The following is a 26,258-nucleotide window of genomic DNA, read 5'->3' as shown; positions in this document are numbered from 1 at the left end:
TTTAAACTGCAGTACATACTGTAGATCCCACTAATTCCATCTACTGATAAGCAACAGAGCAGTTATGTGGGAGGAAGAACTACCAGAGCAATACATTTCCCTACCTGACACAATGGTATCTTCCTTATTTGCCATTACATGCTGTGTGAGGATGTGGGTGTGCTTGCTCAATAGACATGTCCTCACTTGAGTGAAGATTTGCTCTGGACTTTAAAGATCTAATCAAAGTGTTCCTGGAAGACTTTGCATCACTCCAGAAACAGCTAGTTTGTCATTTGGTAAAATGTGAGCTCCTTTTGTTGCAAAAGTGAAGAAACACAACACTTATTTGAAAGATTTATTTCTGGGCTTTTGCACGAAGGCTCAGTGAAAAAAAAAAAAGGCAGTGTCAGTTTCACACGTTACAATGATCACACTGTGTCCTTAAATTATTAACTTTCTTTCCATCACATAAGATGTGAACTACTTGGATGTCATTTGCTAGCCACAAAACATACAAGACAAACAGCCTCTTTTTCACACGAACAGGTTTTTTTTTCCATCATATTCACTTACAGAACATCAGTTCATCCAGTTCCCTGTCCGATTTCTATGTTCCGTACTTTCCCCAATACCATCTTTACACTTCCCATCATCAGCCCACTTACAGCTCCTTTGACTGCACTGCTAGCACTGAGGTATTCAAATGCTGGAGTCAGCTTTGTTCTCTCGTGTTCATCAGAACTCTTCCTCCGCGTTTCGACAACGGGACTGTTTGAGCAGGGTCAGGCGAGCCATCACCTCGGACACCGACAGTTCTCCGTGGACCTTGTTGTCCCTCGTGCGCACATTGACACAGTTAGTCATCTTCTCCTTTTCCCCGACAACTGCCAAGACAGAAGACAGCAACAGCTTGACATGGGCCAAACAACAGCACAAACACACAGCTACCCTAACACAGTCCCCAATTTGTACCGCTGACTTCGACGACTGTGGGTGGTTAGGCAGCTTGGACGCACATTTTGGCCAGTCCAATAGAACATTTAGGGATTCTTATTTTGACTCACCAAGGCTGTCATGGTGCCTCTTCAGTTGTGCAGTTAAACAGACCGTATCATTTTTTTCATGTTACAGCTCATTTGCAACAATTCAAATATTCGAGTCTGAACTGCTGATCATTTTCAAAAACATACAACGACAGTCAGTCTCCAGGAAAAAGAACAGTAATGGAAGATAAATAATTTATCATGACATACTTTTTCTAATTAATTCAAAAACCTTGAAAGGCATGAAAAGGGCCAATAGTTGAAAAAACTGTCTTAGAAAATGTATAAGCAAACTCATAATGGACATAAATAACCTAATGTCTCAAACTTGCTTCAGACTCAGTTTGAACTGCAGCTTGCGTTGTGTTCACTGAAAACCTCAAATCTATCCCCGGCAGCATTTTTGAAAGCTTTCTGAATGCACTGAACCTGCACTGTACTTTTCCTCACCTAGAATGAAGTTATATTGGGCCAACTGAGCATTTCGGATTTTCTTGTTTAGAAGACAGCCAGAGTCCAGGTCAGCATCTGCCATGAAACCAGCTTCTGTGAACTGCTTACACACCTGACAAGTTTTAAAAAATAACAAAAAAGGTAAAAATGACCACTTATTATAAAACATGGTACATTTCACAAAGATTCTACACTTCTGAGGGCCATAAATAACACCTTCATCTACGTTACCATACTAAAGTGTGCCTGCGATGGGGGAGTGAAGACATACCTTCTTGGCATAATCCTCACAGGAAGGGTTGACGGGCACCAACATCACCTGACGTGGAGAGAGCCACAGAGGCCTGTAGGAGGGACAGAGGCTCTCATTGCAGGGAAACACAAAAACTCTCTACAACCAAAAGGAACTTTTGGGTGAAACCTTTGTGTTTTGCGGATGATTAAATGTATAGAAAATGACTCATTAACAATACAGTGAATTGTTCAGCATCCCAATAAGACAGTGTGACATTTACAGCAAAGAGTGCCACGATATCAGATATTAACCAACGACTATCATGTCCAAAATCATTCACAATAACAATTTTATCGAAATATCAAGTGTATTGTCAACATGATATCAAGAATTCATTCTTTTAACATAATTACCATGAATACTGGTATATCACAACACCCTTATTTACAACTACAGTACACTACAATTGGTGTGCAAGACAAAAACACAACAGCAGTTTTCGTGTGTAAGGTAGATTGGAGCGTCGAGCCACAGTCAGTCAGTTGTTAATTGGTATTTATTTGGCATTTTTAACTGAAGCTCTAAAATGCAACCAGAATGCCCCTCACCATTTCCCTGCATAGTTCTCCGTGAGAATGGCAATCATCCGTTCCACTGAGCCCAAGATGGCACGGTGGATGATGACTGGTCGGGCTTTGTCATCGCCATCCTTTCTGTTATCACAGAAAACAAGAGAATGGTTTAATTAAATAATGTTATTTAATAGAAAAGTGTTAAATGGTAGTTTTTACGAACAAGACATATACCTCATGCATTAGTAGTTGTGTTCAGAATGTGGTTGAATACTGTGACACAGTCAAACAGTATAAAAATCACTCATACCTTTACCTCCTTGTTCCAAATCCACCTGTTTGTTAGTTTATTGTTCCCTTTTGATGCCATTAACTCCTCTATGACCTGCTGCTGTATAAGATGTGCATTGTTCTCCCTTTTCTGGCATTGTTAATTGAATTTCCTGCTGTTCAGATTTGCATACAACTCATCCCTTCTGAAACAACGCAGCTCTGCAGAACACAACATGCAAGCTGAGGGGGCTTAACATCTAATCCTTGGTGAAGTAGAGCGCTCAGACTCAGCAGTGTGGCAGTGTTTTGATTAGGTGACTCACCCCACAAAGGTCAGGTTGAAGCGAATAGGCAGCTGGAAGTCTAGCTGAATGGTTGCACACTGGTGGTAACGTCCGATTGCATCTTTGATCTTAATGTCAATCTGCAAAGGCACAGAAAGAATTGCATCGCTTTCAAGACTTCAGAGAATCGAGCTGATGTTGCGTTTGGCAGGAGGTATTAAACATGTGCCCTGACCTTGGGTCCATAAAAAGCACCGTCTCCAGGGTTGAGTTTCCATGGCTCCCCGAACTCATTCAGACTGTTTTCCAGTTGCTGTCAGACACAAGGCATCAGTTCAGTAATATTCAAATCTAAACAATGAAAGGCAATTACTGTGAAGCAAGCAAAGTCATACCTGAGTGCACAATTAAGTGTAAAAGTTTAGCCTTTACTCTGCACTGCTTAATGGCCTTTTATTTTTATTTTAAGTGGTGCCTAATTCAACATCCAACTGAATGGTAATAACCAAATCCAATTGAAACAAATGTGAAATGTTTTTAATGACAACACACCCACCTACTAGAATTCAGTGAACTTCACATGACTCACAGATGTGATACTACTCAAATGATCACATCCTGGCAGGAAACCAACTCTTTTCTGTACAGAGCCAAATCTTAACACAAGAATTTATCTGTTTAAATCCTAAGATTGCAAAGTTAATGTTTTGAAGACAAAGTCGGGTCTGGTTAATATTTTAGAATCTGGATTGTAACTGCGATGCATGACCCAGGTCACCTTTTCAGCCTGGTCCCACAGTGCTATGTCGCCTAGATACTTTTCCGGACGAGTTGAGAGGTGAAGCTGGAAGGAGAATCCGAACACGTCGTAAACGCATCGAAGGAAGTCCAGACAGCCCTTCATCTCTGACTCGATCTGAGGTTAAAACGAGAGCCTGGATTTAGGAAAGCACTCATGAGTAGGTTTTAGTTGTTCTTTTTAAAGTAAACATTGAAAAAGCATGTTGTCACCTGATCCATCGTGCAAAAAATGTGGGCATCGTCCTGCTGGAACCGGCGCACTCTGGTCAGCCCAGTTAAAGTTCCTGACAGCTCGTTCCTGTGGAGGACCCCGAAATCTGCCAGCCTCAGAGGAAGCTCCCGCCACGAGCGAGGCCTGTGGCTGAACATCAGACTGCAGGACAACCAGAGAGCAGCAAATCAAAAGGGATGAAATTCTGGGAGATGTTTGATATGGGAGACCTCTGAGCATTTTATATTTACCAGTGGCCAGGACAGTTCATTGGTTTTAGGGCAAAGATGTCATCTTCCACAGGAAAGGAGAACATGTTTTCGCTGTAGTGCTGCCAGTGACCAGAAGTCTCCCACAGCTTGCTGTTATAGATGTTGGGGGAAGCTACTTCCTGAAAGCCTCTTCTCCAGTACTCATCCTAGAGAAACAACAAAACCACATAAGCTAAACGCTTCAGTTGGCCTGCATAGGTACTTCCCTGAGCAAAGCCCTGAAGCCTCAAGCCACTGCAGTGAAAATAACATCTTGTGGGATTGATTTATCCATTTGTTACACTGAAGAAAAACATGTAACGGCCTGTTGAGCTGTTTGGCAGCCAACGGTAGGAGGCTGGTGTTGCTGGAAGGATTTCTGTGAGCATGTGAAACTGTGAATAACGGAAAGGAGGTGGAGACAATGCATGCTCAGTCAGCTTTTCCCATCTAAAGATTATGTGGCAGAAAAACAAAGCCTCAGCATCTGACTGCCATGAGTGCATTTGCTGCCATTGTAATTAGTGGCAGCTAGAATTCAACAGCTATGCACAGTTCTATGAAAAAGAAAGTACATCTTATTTCAAATCTAAGGTTTTAAAATCATGACATAAAAAAATTTAACCATCTCGTTTTGAATCAGGTCTCAAAAAAAAAAAAAAAAAAAAAAAAATCAGGGAAATAAAACCTCAGATAAGGAAAAACATGACATGTTACACAGTATCATTGTGTGTAAAAGATACATTTTTACCCACTCTTCTTGACAATGTTGCTTAAGTTCACAGATTTTTGGATTTTTTTAAGATTTCGTGTTCAATTAAGTCCTTTTTAGCCATGCATCTTGGTCTTTTGGTTATATTTTCATCTAAATACTTATGTGTTTTTGCTGTTTGAATGGTACACAACTTCTACAGTGCTGGAAGGAAATCTTGTTTTGTTGACAGCTCGGTGACAATTAAGATTCCTTTCCATAGTTCCAGAAGTCTTGTGGTTTGTTCAGATGACATTTTGCAAACTACCTTGTGCTGCCAAGTTTTTTTTTGTTTTGTTTTTTTTTTTTTTAAATAGAGAAGAGGCCTTATCCTGAAAGCCTTCCAAACAATTCAACACAGGAACTGAGGCTTGTAGAGTCTGAGATGTAGCTCTTGGGTCTCTGTGCAGTGCACAGTCTATCCTATGGGTGAACTTGTTGGGACGTCCACTCCTGTGAAGATTTACAACTGGCTTGAATGTATTTTTCAACTTGTGAATCTTCCCTTTGTAGAATTATGGACTTGACATTGTTTGGAAAAGACCTTACCCATAACCCTTCCCAGATTGATGGGCAGCAACAACTACTTCTCTAAGATCGTCATTGATTATTTATCTTTCCCTCTCTGGTACTGTGGTAACGCACACATTAACGTTCCATGACAAGCACAACTTCTGCTTTAATAGAGGTGCTCACACCTGCCGATAATCAGTTAATTAAGTGCATTTGATTAGAAGCACCTGGCTGCTGCTGACCCACTTAACGCCTCTGGAAGCAGTAAGGATGTGCTTAGTTTTTCATGAAGTGCATCTGCATTTTGGCTTGGTTTTAGCACAGTGATTTCTTATGGTTACATGTTTTGACGACATCTGAAAGAAGCAAATGCATACTTGCTAGCTTCCTCCCCCTGCAGTTACAACAGACTGTGAGTGACGTGATAATGATCTTGCACCATTTCTGTGCAATCTATGTGAGGTCGTCTGGGCTTGGTCTGGTTTGTGGGTGTGTGCTGTGAAATCCTTCAAGATGTCAACTTTTCATCAAGGATTTCTGTAGAGTCACTGAACTTGGCTGAGCTGTTGGAAGTTACTGAAGTCTAAAGTTTCAAACCGAAATGGGGATCTTCTGCTCATTTTAGCCACCATTCTACTAAACCTGGACATTTCTGGCTTCCATTTTAACTTAAGGCTCAACTGGAACTGCATTCTGCAATTTTGTCATTTTCAGTCCAAAAACATTTATACTACAAGTGCTTTTTGAAAAATCCCTCGTAATGCTACAGGTATGGTTATAATTCAGCCTACCTATGGCACTCAGAACTGGGACAAGATTTTTCTAGCACTCAGAGATTAGTTTAAACCCACAAAACCTTTCACTGTTGGTAAGTGGTCTGCATTTTAGTGTGAAGTGGCAATCACCACCAGCCCACTGGAAATGTTAAGTAGAACTTGTGCCTCGTGGACTTTGTCCCTGGAGTGATTCAGTTTCAAAATTATAAATGCTACACAGAAGCAGGGGAGAGGTTTTATAAACTTTCATCTAAAATAAATACAAATTCAGTGACTCTGACAGAGCTCTCAGTGCAGATCCCAAATGGGGTATTTTATGTGTGTTATGAGAAAATATTTATTTTAGAATCACCAGCCGAAGCTCATGATTACACCACAGACAGGCGTTTAGCCTCCACTCCTACCCTGATGAACTCTGTGAGTGTGTTGTAGATGTAGGCTCCACGCGGCATGAAGAAGCAACTGCCAGGGCTGAGATCGTGGAAGAAGTACAGCTCCTGATCCTGTGAGGGAGACCAAAAAAAAAAAAAGATTACTTTTTTTCCCACCGATGACTTCTCATCTCTTCGTTAACCGCAGGTACAGCTGGTGAAAACTGCTCAACGTACAGCAGGGAGTTATCCAATTATCACACACAGGTATAACTGTGTCCTCACAACTGGAGAACGGGGAAAACTATTCTGTGCCAAAGACCAGAGTCCAGCGGACTCCTGTAACTCCAGATTAAATTTAAAATAAAAAAAAAAGAGCTATTGAGATAAAACTGCGCTACAGAGAGCTGTTTTAGTGTTTCCGTGGTGCAGACTGACTGAGGGGGTCGACTTGGGAGTGTGCCACAGAGCACCACCTTTCACACAACATGCCACTTTTGCCGCCACCCTCCAACTGAAATCGACAGCATCATCCCGACTCTCGCGTTTAATATGGAACTGTGTTAATATAAGTGCTGATTGAGGTGCTGCCGTCTGTGTCTGCCATGCTGGGAAACCAGCTGGGGTGCTTGGATGATTCATGGTTGTCCCAAATGTGCCAGTAGTAGGAAACACAGTGCCCTCAGGTGGCATATGGGCGCAATGAACGCCTTTGTGTAAAACAGCAGATTTCATGTGGAAACCTGCCTTTAGATCCCTGACTGACATTTGTAATGGAAAATTAATTGTTATATGCATTGCAGTGAGTGTTACTGTGTATGACCTCGCAGCAAGGTACCACCCTGCCCTGTTTTTCTTAATTTCCTCTTTACAATGAGAGCTGCACTTTAAGGGGGACAAGGCTGGTATTTACGACTGTGTCTGGGTAACCTCAACTGATGGTTGGGGAGAAAAGTTAGAAAAACAATCAACTATACCCAAAGAAAGATGACGTGATAAGCGGGCAATATAACTGTGTGTTTTGCCTCAGTGGTCAACTCTGTATTCTGTACTGTGTTGTTCTCTCTTGCAAGATATTATTATTATTAAAGCCTCTTATCTCCTCAGAAGAAAATAACTGACTGTGTGCGTTTCCACCACACATTGAATAGATGGAAATACCAGCACAATTACATAAACAGACATCTTATTCCACCTAAAGGATTTTTAAAAAGTACTGAGTTTATACTACTATGGTTTAGATTTATTTTAATATTTGGCCATATATAAAACCACTGACATAAACCCTTGCAGAAAAAATAATTCTCCACAAACCTCAAAGAAAATGTGTCAGATATTACCAAATGCAATGACAAATCATTTTTTTCTTTTTGCTTAGCAAAAGGCCTCAATCTGCTGAGTGGGCTAAAAGCGGACTGTCTGCACTGACTCACTTTGCCAATCTTGCGATGGTCTCTGTTCTTAGCCTCCTCTTGAAAGCGTTCCCACTCCTTCAGCATCTTTGAGTCTGGGAAAGAAATGCCGTAGATCCTCTGTAGAGTCTCCATGTCTGAGCGGCCCTCCCAGTAAGTGGAAGAGTTCTGACGAAAGATGCAAAAAACACAGAGCAGCACAGGATTCCCTTTAAAAAAAGCTATCAATTAAATTCAAAGATCTACATGAGAGCTATTTAGGAAGAAGCCGGGAAGAGTATGAAAGCACATAACGTTTGACATAAAAATTCATCTGAGAACAGTTTAAGCTAATTTAGGGCTTGTGATTTGGAACATTTTCTACATACCTTGTAAATCTTCATTGCTTTGATTTTGCCTGTATGTCTGACGTGGGGACCTCTGCATAAGTCGATCAAAGGCCCACATCTATCAGAGATTTATGTTTAAGTAGTTAGCATTACATCATAACATTTAAATAAAAAAACTACTATTCATTTTCACTGACCACAGCATTAAACAAATCACAAACAGAACCAGAGTACCTGTAGACTGTAGTTGTGGGCGTTTTGACTTTCTCATTCAGAATGCGGCACTTGAATTTGTTGTACTGGCGGAAACAATAAAAAATATCAATTATCTTAAGCTCAACAAAGTTTCTCTTTTAGCAAGTTTGTTCATTCATTTATTTTTCTCTTGATTTAGATTTCATTTTGTTTTTGTCAAAATCAACACGTCACGTCAGTCAAAGCTCTTTGGGAAACATCAGAACCACACGACACATTCGGGGTTTGAACATGTCAAAAGCTGGACAACCACAACGACGTAGTTTCTTCCTCAAACCAAGCGGAGGAGCCAGTGTGTATCCATCATTATGCTGCTCACCTTAAACATTTTCAGCAGTGTTTCTTTGCTGATCTCAAGCCTCTCAAAGGGCTGTTTCTCCTTCACCACGGTCTTACACAAAGACTCCAGGTCCCCAAACTCGGAGCTAGACACTGACCTGGAAACAGCAAGAACGTTCACTTCAGGACAAAGGCTCAAGTTGTGTACTGCACCAAAAGGCATTAAGCACAGTATTTCTGCCAATACTGAATCATGTTTGATATGATAATCTTGCTTGTTACTTTCGTACATCTTAAAAGGAAAAAAAAAGCATATTTTCTGCACTAAAATTCAAATATGTAAACTAGTCATTAAAACTCAAGAAATAAATGATGAAATCTGTTGATTGTTTGCAAGATGGAAATCTAAGCCAAGTGCAAATACTTGCTCACTTCTGTCCGTCCAGGAACATGTCATAGTAGAAGCCATTCTCTATGGGTGGTCCATAACACAAGCAACCTCCATAAAAGCGCTCCATTGCCTCCCCCAGGATGTGAGCACTGGAGTGCCAGTACACCTGAGAATGGGATAGAGTTACAAAGCAGGGCTTGATCGTTTGTGAACATCTGATATTTTCATCTGATAATTGAACAATGTTCAGCAATGGCTGCAAGTACAGCTTCCTGGTGACTTTTTGTTGGCATTCGGGAGCGAATTTTAGTCCTTCCTTCTGTACAGAACAGGTTCCACTCTGGGATGCTGGGTTTGCCAGCTTTAGGCCATTCAGCAACAGTTTTAAATGCTAAATTTGAATAAACATTTTTCCTAAATCATTCTTTGGTAGAGCAACTTCTGCGCTCACAGTCTTTGTCTTGAAGCATGACTCACTTTTTCTAGACAGTCAGATTAGACCGATGTCCGAGCATTTTGCCTTCCGAGTTCACTGGTATAATTCTGAATCATCCGATGGCAAGCTACCCTGACACCAACTCAGCAAAAACAAGGCCAAACCATGACACCACCACCATTATTCAAATATGGGATACGGTTTTTATTCTGGAATGCAACATTTTCATTTCTCAGTATATCGCAGTTCTCGTTTACAAACTTTTATTTTGTTCAAATCTGTCTCCAAAACATTTCCAAAACGCTTCTGACTTGTCCAATAGATATTTAGCAAGCGGAAGATGAGCGGTAATGTTGATTTCTGGAAATAAGTCACTTTCTCCTTGCAACTCTGCCACTGTTTTCCTGTTGGTGTACTCATGAACCAATCTATTTGAAAAAGTCCTTTAAAAGTTACCTTGAGTGCCAGTGGGGCCTTACAGACGATCACACAATAGAGTTTGTTTGTCCACCACTGCTCAGTTGTCCTAAATTTTCACCTTTTGTTCACCATCTGTCTGTGGATTGCTGACAGCCATACTCTTTAGAGGTGGTTTTGTAACCCTTTCCAACCTGATGATCATTAACGACTCTTACTCTGAGGTCCTCAGAAATCTCTGTTATTCACTGCTTGATACACTTTACAAATATCTTCTAGAGATCAGACTTCAATAGATCCGCTCTTTCTCAAGAAAATGAGGTAGCCACTTACATGCGATTGTCATCCCATTGACTGAAAGTCCTAGTACTTAAACTTCACATATTTTTAATCCCTGATGATTATGTAATATTGGATCATTTTCAGCATTAAAGCACAATATTTTCACCTCATTTCACCTCTTTCTTTGTCTAATTTTAGGACTCCGAGAGCTGTGGCTTAAATAAATGGAGTACCTAAGGTATGACTGCAGACTAATGAAGGAATCTAAATAAAATCAATAAAAGTCTTTCTTTCCACTTCAAAAAATTATTTGTCTGCATGATTGGTACTCACAGCTTGTGCGTCTTCGTTGTCAAAGCGCAAGATCTCAAGAGAGCAGTCCCACTCAAGAGGTCTGTCCAGATCCCACAGCTCCCCGTTCACCCGAGAAATCACTGCATTGTCAGCCAGGCCCTGGCTGAAAGATGGAGCGTAGCACAGTTGCCTCAGAGACGCTGCATCCAGGATAACGCTGTTGATTCCCATCATTATGATAAAAGAAAGTATTACCTGATGTCACATGCCAGCTGATAGGGTGTGGTGACCCAAGTCTTGCCCTGCACCTTTTGTCCATCTGGCAGCTCCACAGTAATGGGCTTGCTGCCTGCAGCTTTCTTTGCCAGCAGGGCATCACTCTCCCTCTTCAGCTCCTCATACAGGCTGAGGCGCTCAGGGATAAAGCCAGGCCAGGACTTCAGCTTCAGCAGAAAGAAAAACAAACACACAAGTACATACCTGATCTACTGTATGCATGTTGTTTATCATACATCAGGGACTAAAATTAGACCGTTTTTTGTGCTTGTTGGGGATGCAAAACAATACCATGGTCCAGTGACATTTACCTCTTTCATACTTCCTTCTGCTTGCCCCTTATCCTGCTTCTTTTCCTTCTTGTTTTTGTTCTTGTCACTTGTTTTCTTGTCCTGAATAGTCACCTGTAAAAAAAAAAATTAAAAAAAAAAGGCTCACAGTGGGCTCTCATCACTATATGCCCCTATGCCGTACTAGAAGCACTGAATGGAGTAGCTATTTCTAGAAACGAGGTGGTGTAGTTTGTCATTTTACTTGACTGGACACAGGCTCTGTCACTCAAAAAGACGTAGCACCACTACATATCACTCTCTAATGGTATTATAGAATATAAACTAGATTCAGTGAATAGCATTCACTTCCCATTACCCCGTTATCAGCTCGGTTGTTTATCTGCTGGTGATTGTTGCTGTTTTTCTCTGGAGCTTTGCCACATTTAGCCCCCTGCTGCGTCTTGCCCTGCGCCCCCTCCAACTCCAGCTCCGCCTGCAGACCCCGCCGGAGGTGCAGCAGCCGGTACCTGAGCTTCTCATTCTCCGACCGCAGCTTTTCAAGCTCCGGGTTGACGACCACATCACCGGCGGCATCAACACCATTGTTTAGTCCATCCCGAAGAGTGGAGATTTCCTTCGTTAGGAGCCGAATTTGCTCCTCCTGGGCGGTCAAACGTGCAGTCAAGCACTCCGCCATCTTTAAATGACCACTAATGACGATTCACTTCCGGTAAGGGTGTGTAGAAAATAAAAGCCTTAACCCAAAAATTTAAATCCTGGAATACGTGAATCAAACGCCTGCTTGCAAGCGAAGAAATTACCTATTTCTGACAACACGTCCCCCATTTTTGTAAAACTACGACATTCTGTTATCTAATTGTAAGTCTACACAGTATTTAAATTGATTTGATAAATTGTAAACACATTTTTCAAAGATATTCTACCAGATATTTTGAATTGGACTATACAATTCATCCACAAACAATGCCTCCTATAAGCTGCAGTAATGGAGTACCACCACTGGTTGGCAGTAACATATTTTGAGATTATTATTTTTCAGCTGCTCGTGTCGCTGCAGTGTACAGTCGCTCTGCCTGTCAACAGATATGTAAACACTTTATTCATGGCTATGGATTAGCCTTCAGGTTTGTTCCAACTATATGCTAATCAGCCAGGCTTTTTTTTTTTTATAAGCGCTGAATTGTGCACGTGCTTCCGTGTTTTAGCGCCAGGTAACGGTAGACTTAAAACCCATATAGCGTTTGTGCAGATCTCTGAAGATTGTACAGTTACAGCAGAGCAATTGCTACCTTAGCTAGCTAAAACTTTGGTTGCTAGCATGACATGCATCGAATTCAGTTCGAAAACTGGTATTTTGTTGTTTCTTTGTTTGCTGGGACTTCAAATACATCACTGCAATCATTGGTATGCCTGTCTGAAACTTATTTTTTTTGCTTGTCAGAGGAGTATTGGCGGCTGTATGTGGAAACCATGCTGCACTAAAATACTAATAATAACTGCTGAAATACTCCACAACAAACAGTTTTATATCAAAATTATATAAATTTTATCAGTTATATCAATTATATCAAAATTATAAATTATATAAAAAAAGATTGACTGTTCCACAATCAATCTTTTTTCAATGGATTGACTATTCCACCCGTGACATCCCCCTACATGATAAGTGTAAAAGGGCATTTAATTGCAACATAACTGCAGCATATTGTTATAAAATTCCAGCTGAGATCTGCGTGGGAGAATCTAATGTCACCTTGTCAGCATGGCTTCCACTTCCAGTTTTGCTCCTCCAAAGCTGGCAGACTTCATCCTTACAGAGCGGTTGGGCAGCGGTACATATGCTACAGTCTACAAGGCCTACAGAAAGGTGAGTTTGTGAAGAAGTGCGTGGGAACTTTGGTGTAAATGCAAAAAGATCAACCATTATTACATGATATTTGATTGCCACGCGGCAGCATAATTTCCTGAGGTTGTTTTGACTTGATCTAGATAGACATGGGCAGTATGGTTTTGTGGTTAAGAGTGCAAGCTGAGCTCTTCACTGTGATGTTGCAGGGTAACAGTCGAGAGGCGGTCGCAGTAAAAGTTGTTGGGAAGAAAACTTTAAACAAGGCTGCTACGGAAAACCTGCTCACAGAGATTGAAATCCTGAAGACTATTCGTCACCCACATATAGTCCAGCTGAAAGACTTTCAGGTATCCCCTGCCTATTATGGTTTAGTTTTTCACTTTTCTATTAAATCTCATTAATCCATGCACTCAGTCCAGAGCTGTGAAGTAACTGATGATTCATTGTATTGTTGAAGAAATACAGTCAGTTCAAAACGTTGTTGACCTTCAATCTTGGTTGTAAAGAAACTGAAATTAGGCATTTTCAGGTTAATATATACTTTTGCACAATTATGAGGTAACTGATTTACAAGATTCACCCATCTTTGATGCCTTAGCTGAACCGGAAAAGTCCAAGTCATTCAATGTTAATGATCACAGTCCAAACCAGTCACCCTCCTGCATCCTCGCCGGTCCTGACCCGATGTGCTGCTCCATGTCCGTTAGTGATTCAGCCATCTGCTTTATCACGAGTTGCTCCCATTTCAAAATATGCCTTCAGATATTTTTTGAACAGTTTGTAATGTTTCATTTTATGAATCATATTGAGTGATGTGTCAGCCTTCTTCACCCTGACCGTACGTCTGAGCGCTTCACACTTTTTTCTTCTGGGATATAATGGGACTAGAAGATGGAGTCCTTTACTTATAATTTGCACGTTTATTTTTTCACCTTTCTTTTAATTAATTTTTTTATTTGCAACAAAACATTTGAGCATGTGATGTTAACACACTGATAGTTTGGCTATATTTATAAGATCGTAGCATAAGTGGGTTTAATCGCTAGCTCACAACCTGTTTCAGACAGACCAAGTAAAAAGTATAGCAAGAGTTCAAGTTTATATGTTTTTTAAAAAGGAAAGGTGCACAGCAACTGTTTTAGTTTGGTTCAGTTTCATTGAGCCTGGCGTTACTTTCAGAGGGTTTGAATTCTATTTGTAGTGGGACGCTGAGAACATTTATCTGATCCTGGAATGGTGCTCTGGTGGAGATCTCTCCCGCTTCATTCGCAGTCGCAGGATTTTACCGGAGAGCGTGGCCAGGCGCTTCCTGCAGCAGATAGGTGAGTCTTTTCTGGGTTGAAGTAAATTTGTAAATGCTGCTTACATTTGAACATAAGTTCAATCCAATGATCAAATATATTTTTGACACTGTCTTTTTCTGCCATGCATACCTGAAAATAATGTGGAGTGGGTTGTTTGTGGAACTTCTTTTCTTGGTAGAAATCACAAACGCATATTAATAAGATTGTCAGTTGTATGATTATGTGTATTCTCTCTGTGTGACAGCCTGCGCCCTCCAGTTTCTTAATGAACGAAACATCTCGCACCTGGACTTGAAGCCCCAGAACATTTTGCTCAGCGGCTCTGTCCTCAAGCTAGCAGGTGATGTCATACTCACACAAACAGTCAAGTAAGCACATACACATATGAACTAAATAACATCAGCAGTGTGTCACACGTCAGAAGAACTCCTGCAGAGCTGGAGAGTTTACTTCTCCAGAAGAAAACAAATATTCACATATTTAAAAACCCTCAATACTGTTTTTTTTTTTTTTCAACATTTTTAAATATGTGAATATTTGGCCTCTTGCAGCAGTCCTTTAGATCCTTTATACTGCTAACATGTCAGTTGGTTGAGCTATGCGCACGTTTCAGACAGTTTTAGGGCTTTTTATTGGCAATCGGTCACAGAGAACGTGATGTTTACATTTGATTTTCTCTCAGATTTTGGTTTTGCGCAGTACATGTCACCATGGGATGAGCAGAGTGTCCTCAGAGGTTCTCCTCTTTACATGGCTCCTGAGATGGTGTGCCGACGGCAGTATGACTCCAGAGTGGATCTGTGGTCTGTAGGAGTCATTCTGTATGGTGAGTGCTCTGTATTCACTTTTTCATCTCTTATGAGTATACACCCTTCAACATGAATTAAATGCCACTTCAAATGATCTGCTGATTGTAATACATCTTTGTTATATATCCATATGTAAGTCTGTTGTAATGGGCTTTTTCTCTGTTGTGTGACTCCCGTTTAATGGAGATTAATAACAACCTGACATTGCTGCTTTTCAGTGTTAAATGGCTAATCAGTTAAGTGGACCTGCAGCTTTTACCGAGCTCACTCAGTAGGTCAGAACAGAATTATATCATCGATCATGCACTGACAGGCTGTTGCAGGACCCTTTTATGAGGTTAATAGTATAGTAGTAGTATTAAAGCTATAACACTGGGTTGGCACTCTAGACATTGTACGACATTAAATGGGTGGAATTCAAGTTTCATGTTGTTTTTAATGCTTAAACATGCTTACTTGGGTCTAACAACAGTCTTAAGTTGATTATATTACATTCATATGTTATAGTAAAATTACACAGAATACCTATTTGATTAATACGTGTGGCATCATGATTTGACACCGTGGTTTCTAGACTGAAAAATCATTCGCCCCAAGGCTACATTTCTCTCCAGTGACTGGTTCAGGAGAGTTAATTCTCTTTGCCTGTGGAAATGTGTGAGAGTGGAGGCGATAGAAAACCAGAGACGACACCCATCCCACCCAAAGATTCCAACTGGATTTGGTGGTAGACCAAATGACAGACAATGTGGATAAAGGACAAATGGATGGGTGTAGAATTTATTTCCCTGTTGTGATATTCTCAGATACAGCCACTATGTCAACTGACTAGTAATTACTGTGTAGTCACGGTCTTATATACTCACAGTCAACTAAAACATATGATGTGTCACACCTGTTCATAAATGCTCATACAAAAATATATATATTTCTTGAGCAACTTACAAAAACTATGGTATGTATGGTATTATCTCAGCATGCAGTGCAATGTGTCCTTAACATACTGTATTTCCATCCATACTTGCTCATGTTTCAATAAATGGCTGCACCTATTGTATTGGGAGGATTTGGAGAGTTGTTGAGGACTTTGTAATTACTGCTAACTATCCTAGTAAATAGTCTCCTCGGTCTTGTTTGCATGCAGAGGCGCTGTTTGGACGAGCACCATTTGCATCTAAGTCATATGCTGAATTGGAGGAGAAGATCCGGAGCAACCAGCCTATTGAGGTGAGTGATGAGCAGTAAGTTAGTTTAAAACATGTAACCTGTGGCTAAACAAATTTTGTATTGCAGCAGAGCTCTAAAACAGTGCTGCGTTGTTGTTCAGCAGTTTGTTGTATGCTTATATGCAGATGACTACTAACTTTCTGAATGATTATAGTGAAAAGCCGATACTGGCTTACACACATTGAGATTGAACAGGTTCTATTTACTGAACGGGGATTCCATCTTTCACACATTATCAGTGCATCTTGGGTGAGACCACTTTATCTGAACTAATTGCAAAAATACAGAGATTTCTTATGTAGAATGAAGGTCACTCCTATCAAAACAGATTCTCGCAAACCATTTAATTAATGGCTACTATTCAACCACTAGATGGCTCACTGCCCCACTCCAGCAGGAATAGCAACATTTGTATTCAACCTGAATAAGACTTGTTTTTACTACTCAGTCTATCCAACTTTGAAGGAAACTATCTGGGATAAAAAATTCAACCTTTTCTGCAGTTCAAAAACTCTGAATGTTGAGAGACATCATGCAAGTAATATTTGATTCAAATATTTGATTTTTTTTCTGTTATCAGTGAAAGATAGCAGAACATTTGAAGTTGTTACAGTGTCCTAACCTTCCTGTGACATACACAAAGTAAAGAGACTCGGACAAATCAGTCTACATGGTAGTTTTGATGATGGAACACTTTGAAAGCAGCTGAATTCGTGTGTCAAATATAAGGCTTACACTTAATGGATTGCATTAGCACATTATCCAGGGATTCACATTGAGTTCAAATGTCAGCTTTTGACAGAAAGTGGTGATATGAGAGGGTCTGTTGCAAAGATGCTGCTTTTTTTTTTTCATGAGTCATCTTTAATATTGGGTGCAACATAGTAAGGTTGTCTTCTGTGTGTTAGCTTCCTAAACCCTGCAGGGTTTCCAAGGACTGCAGGGACCTTCTCCTGAGGCTGCTTGAGAGGAACCCAGATACTCGGATGACCTTTGCAGAGTTCTTCACTCATCCTTTTGTGGATTTGGAGCACATGCCAAGCGCAGACAGCATAGTGAAAGCGGTAAGAGCCCAAAAACACATTTAATGTTATCGATGAGTACTTTGTGTGATTGACAAAGCACATGCCCACATATTTAGATAGTTTTATGGCCTACGTGTGATGCTACTTTGTATTTGGTCTTTTCAGAAGGAGCTGGTACTGCAGGCCATTCAGAAGGACCAGGAGGGGGAGAAGTCCGCTGCTCTTTCCTTTTACTGCAGTGCCCTTGAGCACTTTGTCCCCGCTATTCACTGTAAGAGCAACAAGCTCTCTCATATCCTGTCTGTGGCTTAAGCCCTTCAACAATGAACTGCCATTGTTTCGGCACAACAAATGGGAAAGGAAAAGTTGCACAGTTAAAACCAGTTTATCTCTTCTCCCTCTCCAGATGAGACAGACCGACAACGTAAAGATGCCCTCAGGCAGAAGGTAGGCTGAAAATAGATAGCATACATTAGAGCATGTGGAACATGAGTGGTCAATACTAGAGTACTTCTCGCAGGTCAAACAGTACGTGTCCAGAGCTGAGGAACTGAAAGCCTTGCTAGCTTCGGACAACAGACAAAGCTTTGAGGAGTCCCGGACATCCAGAGATGTTCTCCGAGGTAAAGAAAACAACACAGAGCAGATGCAGCGCCTCAACATGTAGCCATTAGCCTTTTCTGACCTTGTGCCACATAAAGACAACACATGAAAGGACAATTTGCGTAATTACATAATATATATACATTATACAATATAACCAATCAGCCCACTGCATTAAAACATCTGGGAGGTGAAGTGGATAACAATGAATATTTCATTACAGTGCTGTGTTTAACCCAGCCATTCAATGTTAAAACAAAGCTCTGCCATGGCAGTGGAACTCAGCCTCCCCTGACAGCAGCGCTCAGGAAAGATGACACAGTGCTCAAAACATTAACTTGGCTTCCAGACTCTCCGTGTACAGATTTAATCAAGCATCCATGGAATGGCTCCATGAAGATGTCCCTCTGCCATCAGATCATTGGTGGTGATGCTGCTCCCTGTGGTGCTGCAGACACCACAGGGAGCAGCACTACCACTCGAACCAAAATTATGCAGTATTTGCAGGGTGTTTTTTAGTGTTGTAGCTTATTGGTGCATTTCATGAAACCGTCATGTCCACAGTGTTGGCCTCATCCTCAGTGCAGGAAGATTTGTCAGTCATAAAGTGCTGCATGTTTCATAGATTACTCTGCGTCTGGATTTAGACCAATACACAGAAGGACTCAAAGATGTGTGTTTTATTTTCCCTCTGCTGCAGAAATGTCTCAAGACCAACCTCGACTGCTCGCTGCTTTGTACATGGCCTCTACAGCCGTCGCTAAGGTTAGATTTGTTTACTGCTTCACTAAATTTACTTTGCAGAGAATAACACAAAAAAGTCTGTTTGCAAAACAGTCAAAAAGAAATGTTCTGTGGTTTAATTTTTGTTCCTTTTGTTTCTGGACTGAAAATGTCAAAACTCAACAAGAGTCAATAAAAACATTTTGCTGCCCTCACTAATTAGTAGTGTTAGTATTGAGTTAGTTGAATGAAAGAGTAAAAATGATGGCTGGAGTATCTTTGCGGTATGCTTTAGGAGATTTGTGAACTTCCCTTATAGGAGGAAGGTGGCTCAGATGATCACGAAGCTCTGGATATGTACCAACAATGCTTGGGCGAGCTACTGCTGGCACTAGCAGGTAAAGGAATGCCTTTTTTTTTTATTATTATTATCTTATTTTTCATACTTTATGCAGTTATTCAATGTTTCACTTAGGTTGGCAACTGAGCCACTCCACAAGTAACCAAGGCAGGCCATGTTGTCTTTTAGAAAGGGACTGTCGAAGGGCTCCATGGTAATAGTTTGAAGACTTTTAAAGAAATATACAATTATACAATCAATTATTTAATCTGTGTAGAAAGAATGGACATTATGATTTTTGTTATACAAACAGTTTGTATCATTGTCTTTGTTTGGCCAAAATAATGGCCAGGCAAGAAAATAAGATACTTAAGGGAAAGGCTGAAAAGGAGATAAAAAAAAACAACAAAGATGCAGAGATAATTTTGATTTCACTGAAGCGAACTCTGAACCTAACACTGGATCGTTGAGAGATGTGTAGAAACAAAGAGCGTCTTCGAAGGAGTGACAGAATAGATACAGCGAAGCGGTAGACTTAGAGAGAGTGCCTAATAAGCGACAGACAGAGGAGTAACACAAGCGACTCCAATGATTCTCTGTGGCCTGGCGTCCATTAAGCCGGGTTCATGAGCTCATCTGGAAGATCGGCCTAATGGAAGAGGTAGGATAGAGTGGTCCAGATGTGGCTTTGAGCTGGGATGAGACCCGATGCCTGCACCCTGTGTGTGGTATGAGAGTCCTGCCATCTGCTTCCCATTCAGACAACACACTTCATTTATGGAGGCAAATAAAAACTATTACCTCTCTAATAGACAAGAGATTTACTCATTGGGATTGTACTGTTGAAATTCCAACCAGTCAAGATATGTTCCTTCCTTTTTTCTTTTTTTTTTTTTTTTACTTGATTGATTGTAAGTATTGCTGGAGAAGATAGCTGAAGAAATTATTTTTAAAAAACAACAAGTGTGACACTAAATCAAAGCTTTTATTAGATGTGTCACAGAAAACCTCCGTGTTCTTTGAGGTTCAGTAATAAATGATGTACTGGTTTGTCTAGATGATTAAAGCCATCCCAGACACCTTATTTCTCTCTCCTCTGTCAGGGATTCATGTTGTGTGGCGCAGCAGATGCCAACACAGTGACTGTTGGGAAATAACATTGGTTCTTTGTTTAGCCAAGAGCTCTTTGTCGCACAGCTTCCCAGTGTGCCTCACCGCCACAGAGCCCTCCTCCTCTTTCTCCTCTTTCTGTCACTCTGCCCTCCCGGATGACTGACTGCGAAAACACTGGTCCACATTAGAACAGTTTCCACTCTTAGGCCCCCAGTCCACACGCTAGCGAAATCCAACCTAGTAGTCGACCTCCTCTTGAACAAACAAGGTGATTTGGTAGTGGCCTCCTTCCCGTCCTCTATTTTCATTATTCTTGTTTTCTTTTTCTTTTTTTTCCCTCTCTTTCACGGTGAGCCAGCCGAGCCCCAGGGCCGCAGGAGAGAACTGCTCCACGGCGAGGTGAGTGGGTGAGGGAGGGATTCAGCTTGGGGGTTAACAAAAGGCATCTCCAGCGAGCCCACAGCTGATTATCACATGAGCCATTACTCTGTTTCTCAGCAGTCGCGTGTGTTTTCATGGTGAAGGCCAAATAACATCATTAATCATCCATAACTCCTGCTGCACACACATAGATCACTGCCCACTTTGTAACTAGATATTTTAATGTTGATGAATCACTTGACCACTTGTATGTGATAAGAATCCTACACATTGACGAACATAAAAGCATCCCAATTCTGCAGTTCCCTTCAACTCTATGAATTTTTATGATATTATTTAGCAAATTATTTTGGTTTTACAACTTGTAAACTTTACTGTTTTTCCCAAACAGTCCCTGTTCTGGTCAGGTTTTACTTTGTTACAGCAAACCAAGCCAAATAGTCACACAAAAGCAACTTCACAATACCAGCCCAGCACCTGAGACAAAGTTGGTTTGTATCCGATTAAGCTAAACGGCCATACTGCCTGCAAGAATTAGTGAAAAACCACAAAAAGAGCTCAAGAGAGAAGAAATATTTGGCTTTGATATTAATCAGGTGGCCAGGAAGACAAGTCATATTGGATTTTAAATGTGCTTATCTGCTCCTAAATCAGGCTCCAGACTCATTATTTGAATTGGTTTCACTGGTGAACTTAATTTTTGCTTTTAGGTGCACCAAAACAAAATACAGCTGCACCCACATTTTTCACAGTGCCTTTATTTCCCCGATGATTAATGGTTACCGTGGAGTGGGTGCTACATCAGCTAAATATTTGTGACCGAGGAAAAAACTCCAGACTTTTGGTCACACTTGTAAATAGGCAACAGTTTGCCTCATGAACTTGCAGGTAAAAAGTTGTTGCAGGTTTTAACTTCTTTGAGACACTTAAATCTTATTAGACTCTTAATCTGATAAACCATCACATAGGAACTTCGACCAGTCAGATCAAAAAAGCCTGACATTTATAGTTGAGACTTGCAACTGAAAGTCGTACCAGGCTTTTGGGACGATGACTCAAGGCTTCCATTGCTGCCAAAACCACTTAAATCAGCACTAAGGGTCTAAAAACCAGTGTAAGTTGATATTTCAGTGTTTTTAAATAGATTGACAAAACCTTCAAAATCTTGCTTTGGTTTTTGTTTGTGGGGAAATCCACAAAAATGAAGCCATTTAAGGTAAATGTTAAGCAGAGAACGTGGAAAACCTCTAAGTGGCTACAGACTTTCTGCCGGTGCTGTTGATAACTGAAAGAAGATGATTTATATAAGTGTCCAGTCTCTCTATCTTCTAGTGTTGTTGCACATTGATAGGAGCGTTATCGTAGACCACATACTGTGCACACTTTTGAATTACAACCTCAACATTTTTTAATAAATTTGATATTTTTTTAAGAATCCATCACGTTGCTGATTGTGACTGAAAGGAATTAGGACTCTGAGTGCAAGTATCAGGATTTTACCTTAAATTGGTACCTTAAGAGTTCTTTCAAGTCTGCCATTACTCCCCCAGGGTCTTTTCTTTTTGTGCGTCGTTTATCCAGGAACTGAAACAACAACAACATAACCGTTTTTCACAAACAAACCCAGAAAAGAGGGATGGTGCGCCGAGTGGGCCTCATAGACCTCCCTATTTGAAGTTTTTATGGGTGCTTGTCTTAAGTAAATTCAGATGCGGTTGTAATAATCTAACACAGCATGGGGAGGCGGGGTTGGGGGATTAAATTGAAAGCATGTGTGTATGTGAGAACCCAAAACAGCCAACACATGCTGCCATGGTTGGCCTCAGTGAGTGTGTGTGCTCATATCTGCTACAGAGCACACTTTCGCCTTTCAGAGTCATGGTTGTTTGTGCAGACTTCTCAGATGTGAGCCATAGCTTTGGTACTGCTGCTGTGTGTTGATGGAGAGTTAGCCTATGATCCTGGTGTCTCATAGCCTCCGTCTCAGTACGATATATGTACCGTGAAAACTGGGAGTTATCAATGCGTCTCATGTTCTTTGCTCACCCACGTAGATTTCTTGCACATTTATTGTTCTTGATGATTAAAGGCATTGTGTATAATGTTCTGTGGCTACATAAGATTAGGGTCGGAGCCAGATACTTAGACTCTGTGGTCAAAATGATTATTTTTCACCACCGATTGGAGTGGTAAAGGGACATTATGGAAGTCATCAATCTTGGTCTCCTGTCAATATAATCTCTAGATGTAGTAATACCCATGAGGGGTGAACTTTATGTTGAGAGCTTGGTGATGCAGCCAGGTATGAGGTGCAGCCAGGAACCTTCATGATCACCAGGGGACTGATTACCACAGTAAAGAGCACCCTCCAGCTTCTGATGACAGGAGTTACTACTCGCACATGTGTACCATATGAGCTGTTCTCAGAAACCGGAGCAAGAAGCAGATCCGCAGAGAGAGATCAGAAATTTTGAGCTGGATTTGATATGTTTCCTCACACATCTCAGTGACTTTGTATACACTATTTGACAGTCCATCGAATACTTGTTATTATTGTGTGTCAGTATTCTTCAGCAGCAGCCATATTCCCATTGAAATAAAAATATGGTTGCCCAAATATTTGTTGTGCATGTGTAACTATGCTTATTAGAATTGAATTTCTCTCAACAGATTAAAAGCCTCATGACCAGAGCTGAATACCTCAAAAAGCATATTAAGGTAAAACATGTTGCATTTCTTCCCTCCATGTGTTCAGCTAAATCAGATGCACAACCTCAGACTGAGAAGTTTGCCTCTGAAAACTCAGAACATGTTTGACATAGTGGAGAGTTCCGTGCTCATCATTATGACGTCCTTTTGGATACGATCAAATAACGACGCATCGAATATTGATGAACATTTGGTGATCTTTGGAATGTGTTTCTATTGCAGATGCACGAGACTCAGATGGATGCGTCTCTGGATCGAGACTCTCTTGCAGATTCCGTCAGAAGCAGTGAGTTTCCCTGCTGTGCTAAGAAAACCCTTTCTTTGGCCACGAGTGTGTGGTTTCTGCCATTCTGATAAGTAAAAGCATAGAGCATTGGTAGAGGAATGTGTTTTGGGGGGTTTAGTGAGGAACGGATGCCCAAAGTTGCAATGAAATGTCCTTTCACTGAAGGTTTTTCCACTAATAAAACATGAGCCATCCTCTTGCTGTGCTGGCCACCCTGCAGGGCTGCCAGGCTCTTTGATTTTGCTTCAGTGCAGCTTTGGGCAGCTCGGCTCACTTGTAAAGCCTAACTTGTGAAAGCCGGGCTTGAGAGAAAAAAAGAGGGTCCTCTTAACATACAAACAGCAGAGACAGCAACATCTCAGTTCTGTGCTGTATTTCTTTCACTTACTCAGTGAATACATGTACAGAGTAAGCAGCTGTTGTAAAGGTAGCTTTTAATATATTTGAAATTCCCCTCTACACATAGCCCAATTGAGAGTATTTCCTGGCCTCAGCTCTGAGGTGGATAGTGGATACAATATCCTGTTCTTAGCAAGAAATTCCTGGGGAGTTATGATTTTAAAAAAGACATTTTTTTTAGAAAGGGATGGGGGAAGGGAACCTACAGCTTTAGAGGCTGCTCAGCTTTCATGAAGAATGTGGCTTCTTATCCTGCTGCTGTTGTTTCAATAAAACCACACTACCGTCAGCCACGGCAGCTGGCTCTGATCCAGCAGCAGCTGTAGCAGAGAGGGTCACAGCTACGCCCAAGCCTGTCTGGTGACCTTAGACTGCACCAAAATAAGCAGCAAAGTGCTGAGAACCATCACACTGTAACCCCCAGATCATTTACATTTCAGACTAAGCTGCAGGCTGTGTTTTCGTGTCCTATTTACAACCCCCGAAGCACTGAACCCTAACACACTTGTAAACTGACATCACATGCACGGACAGTGTAAGTACTTGAGGAGGCACGGTCTTCAAATTCCTCGCGCTCATAACTCACTTTTTTAAGAAAGAGTAATACTGTTAATGCATCTTAAAGAAACTGCTCAGATGTCCAGCTCATGTAGCAACAGCTGGAAAATGGAGGATGACTCCTCCTTCAGGGTCAGAATTTATAGCAAGAAGAGTATATAATGTAAGATAACTGTAATGCAAACGGTTGAGACGTTACAAATTTAAATATGGTTAACTTACCGTTATTTCTTTAATAACCAGAAGTGAACAATTAAAACCTGTCCAACTTATAGACTGCATAGTTCCACATTTTAGAATACCTGGATATACCACAGATATGCCACATATCTGACTGTCAGACTCTTCTGTTAGTAGTGAATCCTTCAGTGTGAAATTGTTGATGGCAGAAAGCTTTGATAACCGACTCTGATCGGAGGAAATGGCTGAATGTTCTTACTGAAAGCAAAAGAAAAGTTTGTGCAAAAAGAGATAATTCACTGCTATTATCACAGAACGACTATAGAGGAAGACTTATGACAGACAGCTTGCACTGTGAGTGTAAACCAGAAGTATAAGGACCTTCTCTGCATGAGAATCGTTAGGGATGCACCTCTGGATTGTAGTACAGGTGGGTCGCTGGTATGGTTCAGCATTTCCCTTCACACCTCTTCTGTTTGTGAGGGGACGGATAACAAATTCCTAATGTATTAAGATGTTAAATTTCAGTTATATGGTCAAATTGATCACAGCTGCCTGAATTATTTAGATAAATTATAGTGACTAAATCACCTGTTACTGCAGGTTCTTTTTTGGACTGATTCACTTACGCATGATGTAGCTTTCCCTGTTTGTTCATTTAGTATTTTTTTCCTCATTTTGTGAGCTGTGTTTTGGCATGTCTTTGCTTGGAGCGTTTGGGTGCAGTATTTAATTTCTCTTCCGTTATTAAATGTTTGTTTTAAAAGGTTCAAAGACAAGAGGCATGTACACGCACCACGATTTTCACACACAGCTCAGCGGGATGTCAGCCTGAATATGTCTGACAAAGTGGTTTTAGTTGAAATCTGCTTTATGGTGATACATTTTTATCGCTGGCGTCAGCCTCAATTCCAACGACAGATACAGCAGCGGCCAAAGGTTTGGACACGAGTCGGTGCATCCAAACTCCCGATAGCTATTCTACGCTTGTTTTGAAAGTTTTTTAAAGAGAACATTAAATAAATGATCATAAATTGTGGGTATCTAACAGTTTGTAGAATGCTGAGCTTAACAACTAAAGTTTCACTTAATCATCCAGTCGAAATGACTTTGACATATTAGTTTCCAAAACAAATCTGGAGAATATTACTGTGTGATCCCATCCATCTTTATGAATGATAGATGTGGTTACTGAGCCCATAGAGATGAATTACTTAAAATATCATAAGAAATTTCTCATTTGGAATGTGTTATAATGTTGAAGAAGTGACATCAGTCATTTCTGTCTCCTCAGCCTGCTGTTTGCAGTGAGTGGGGGTGGCCGCCATGAGAAGACTGGAATGCCCCACAGACTGTCTGTCAGTGTTCAGGTTGGACACGGAGCCCTCGACTCATCAGGCCTCTGCGGGGGCCAAATCACACCACATCCTAACCAACTGAGTACACTGTCTGGGTGGGATGTTACAGTTGCCAGCCAAATGTGGCCAGTGTTTTGGCTGTTGCTGGAAAGTTTTTCTACCAGATAAATTGGCAGGTAAAGAGCTTCAGTTTATTATTTTCTAGGAGCAGGGG

At 40.9% G+C, this 26,258-nt stretch overlaps 2 protein-coding genes across 3 annotated transcripts; one reads left to right on the top strand and one right to left on the bottom strand.

Annotated features, from left to right (window-relative positions):
• Positions 1 to 325: 325 nt before the first annotated feature.
• Positions 326 to 11,858, bottom strand: tars3 (threonyl-tRNA synthetase 3). Its single transcript, XM_072380140.1, has 19 exons — positions 11,536 to 11,858; positions 11,199 to 11,291; positions 10,867 to 11,054; positions 10,651 to 10,774; positions 9,224 to 9,348; positions 8,832 to 8,949; positions 8,492 to 8,556; positions 8,297 to 8,375; positions 7,950 to 8,096; positions 6,550 to 6,648; positions 4,106 to 4,272; positions 3,854 to 4,016; positions 3,621 to 3,758; positions 3,078 to 3,155; positions 2,882 to 2,982; positions 2,322 to 2,426; positions 1,750 to 1,822; positions 1,476 to 1,590; positions 326 to 866 (listed from the first exon to the last, which is right to left on the bottom strand). The coding sequence occupies exons 1-19, from the start codon at positions 11,854 to 11,856 to the stop codon at positions 718 to 720; spliced, it is 2,448 nt and encodes an 815-aa protein (XP_072236241.1). The 5' UTR covers positions 11,857 to 11,858; the 3' UTR covers positions 326 to 717.
• A 373-nt stretch (positions 11,859 to 12,231) lies between these two features.
• On the top strand, positions 12,232 to 26,258 carry ulk3 (unc-51 like kinase 3). 2 transcript variants are annotated; one of them, XM_072380138.1, is made up of 17 exons: positions 12,232 to 12,304; positions 12,903 to 13,047; positions 13,236 to 13,376; positions 14,231 to 14,351; positions 14,578 to 14,673; positions 15,016 to 15,159; positions 16,287 to 16,369; positions 17,278 to 17,433; positions 17,560 to 17,665; positions 17,801 to 17,841; positions 17,915 to 18,017; positions 18,698 to 18,762; positions 19,040 to 19,118; positions 20,532 to 20,572; positions 23,225 to 23,272; positions 23,486 to 23,549; positions 25,981 to 26,258. In XM_072380138.1, exons 2-17 carry the CDS (start codon positions 12,943 to 12,945, stop codon positions 25,995 to 25,997), a joined length of 1,410 nt encoding a protein of 469 aa, XP_072236239.1. In that variant the 5' UTR covers positions 12,232 to 12,304; positions 12,903 to 12,942; the 3' UTR covers positions 25,998 to 26,258. The 2 variants fall into 2 exon arrangements, with proteins under 2 accessions (XP_072236239.1, XP_072236240.1); XM_072380139.1 differs by lacking the exon at positions 25,981 to 26,258 and having other exon boundaries at positions 20,528 to 20,572; positions 23,486 to 23,524.

The sequence above is a fragment of the Leuresthes tenuis genome, unplaced genomic scaffold (genome assembly GCF_036924035.1).
Source record: "Leuresthes tenuis unplaced genomic scaffold, fLeuTen1.0.hap1 SCAF_2, whole genome shotgun sequence".
NCBI lineage: Eukaryota > Metazoa > Chordata > Actinopteri > Atheriniformes > Atherinopsidae > Leuresthes > Leuresthes tenuis.
Note: the sequence above shows the minus strand (reverse complement) of the source record. Positions and strands in the feature narration are given on the sequence as shown.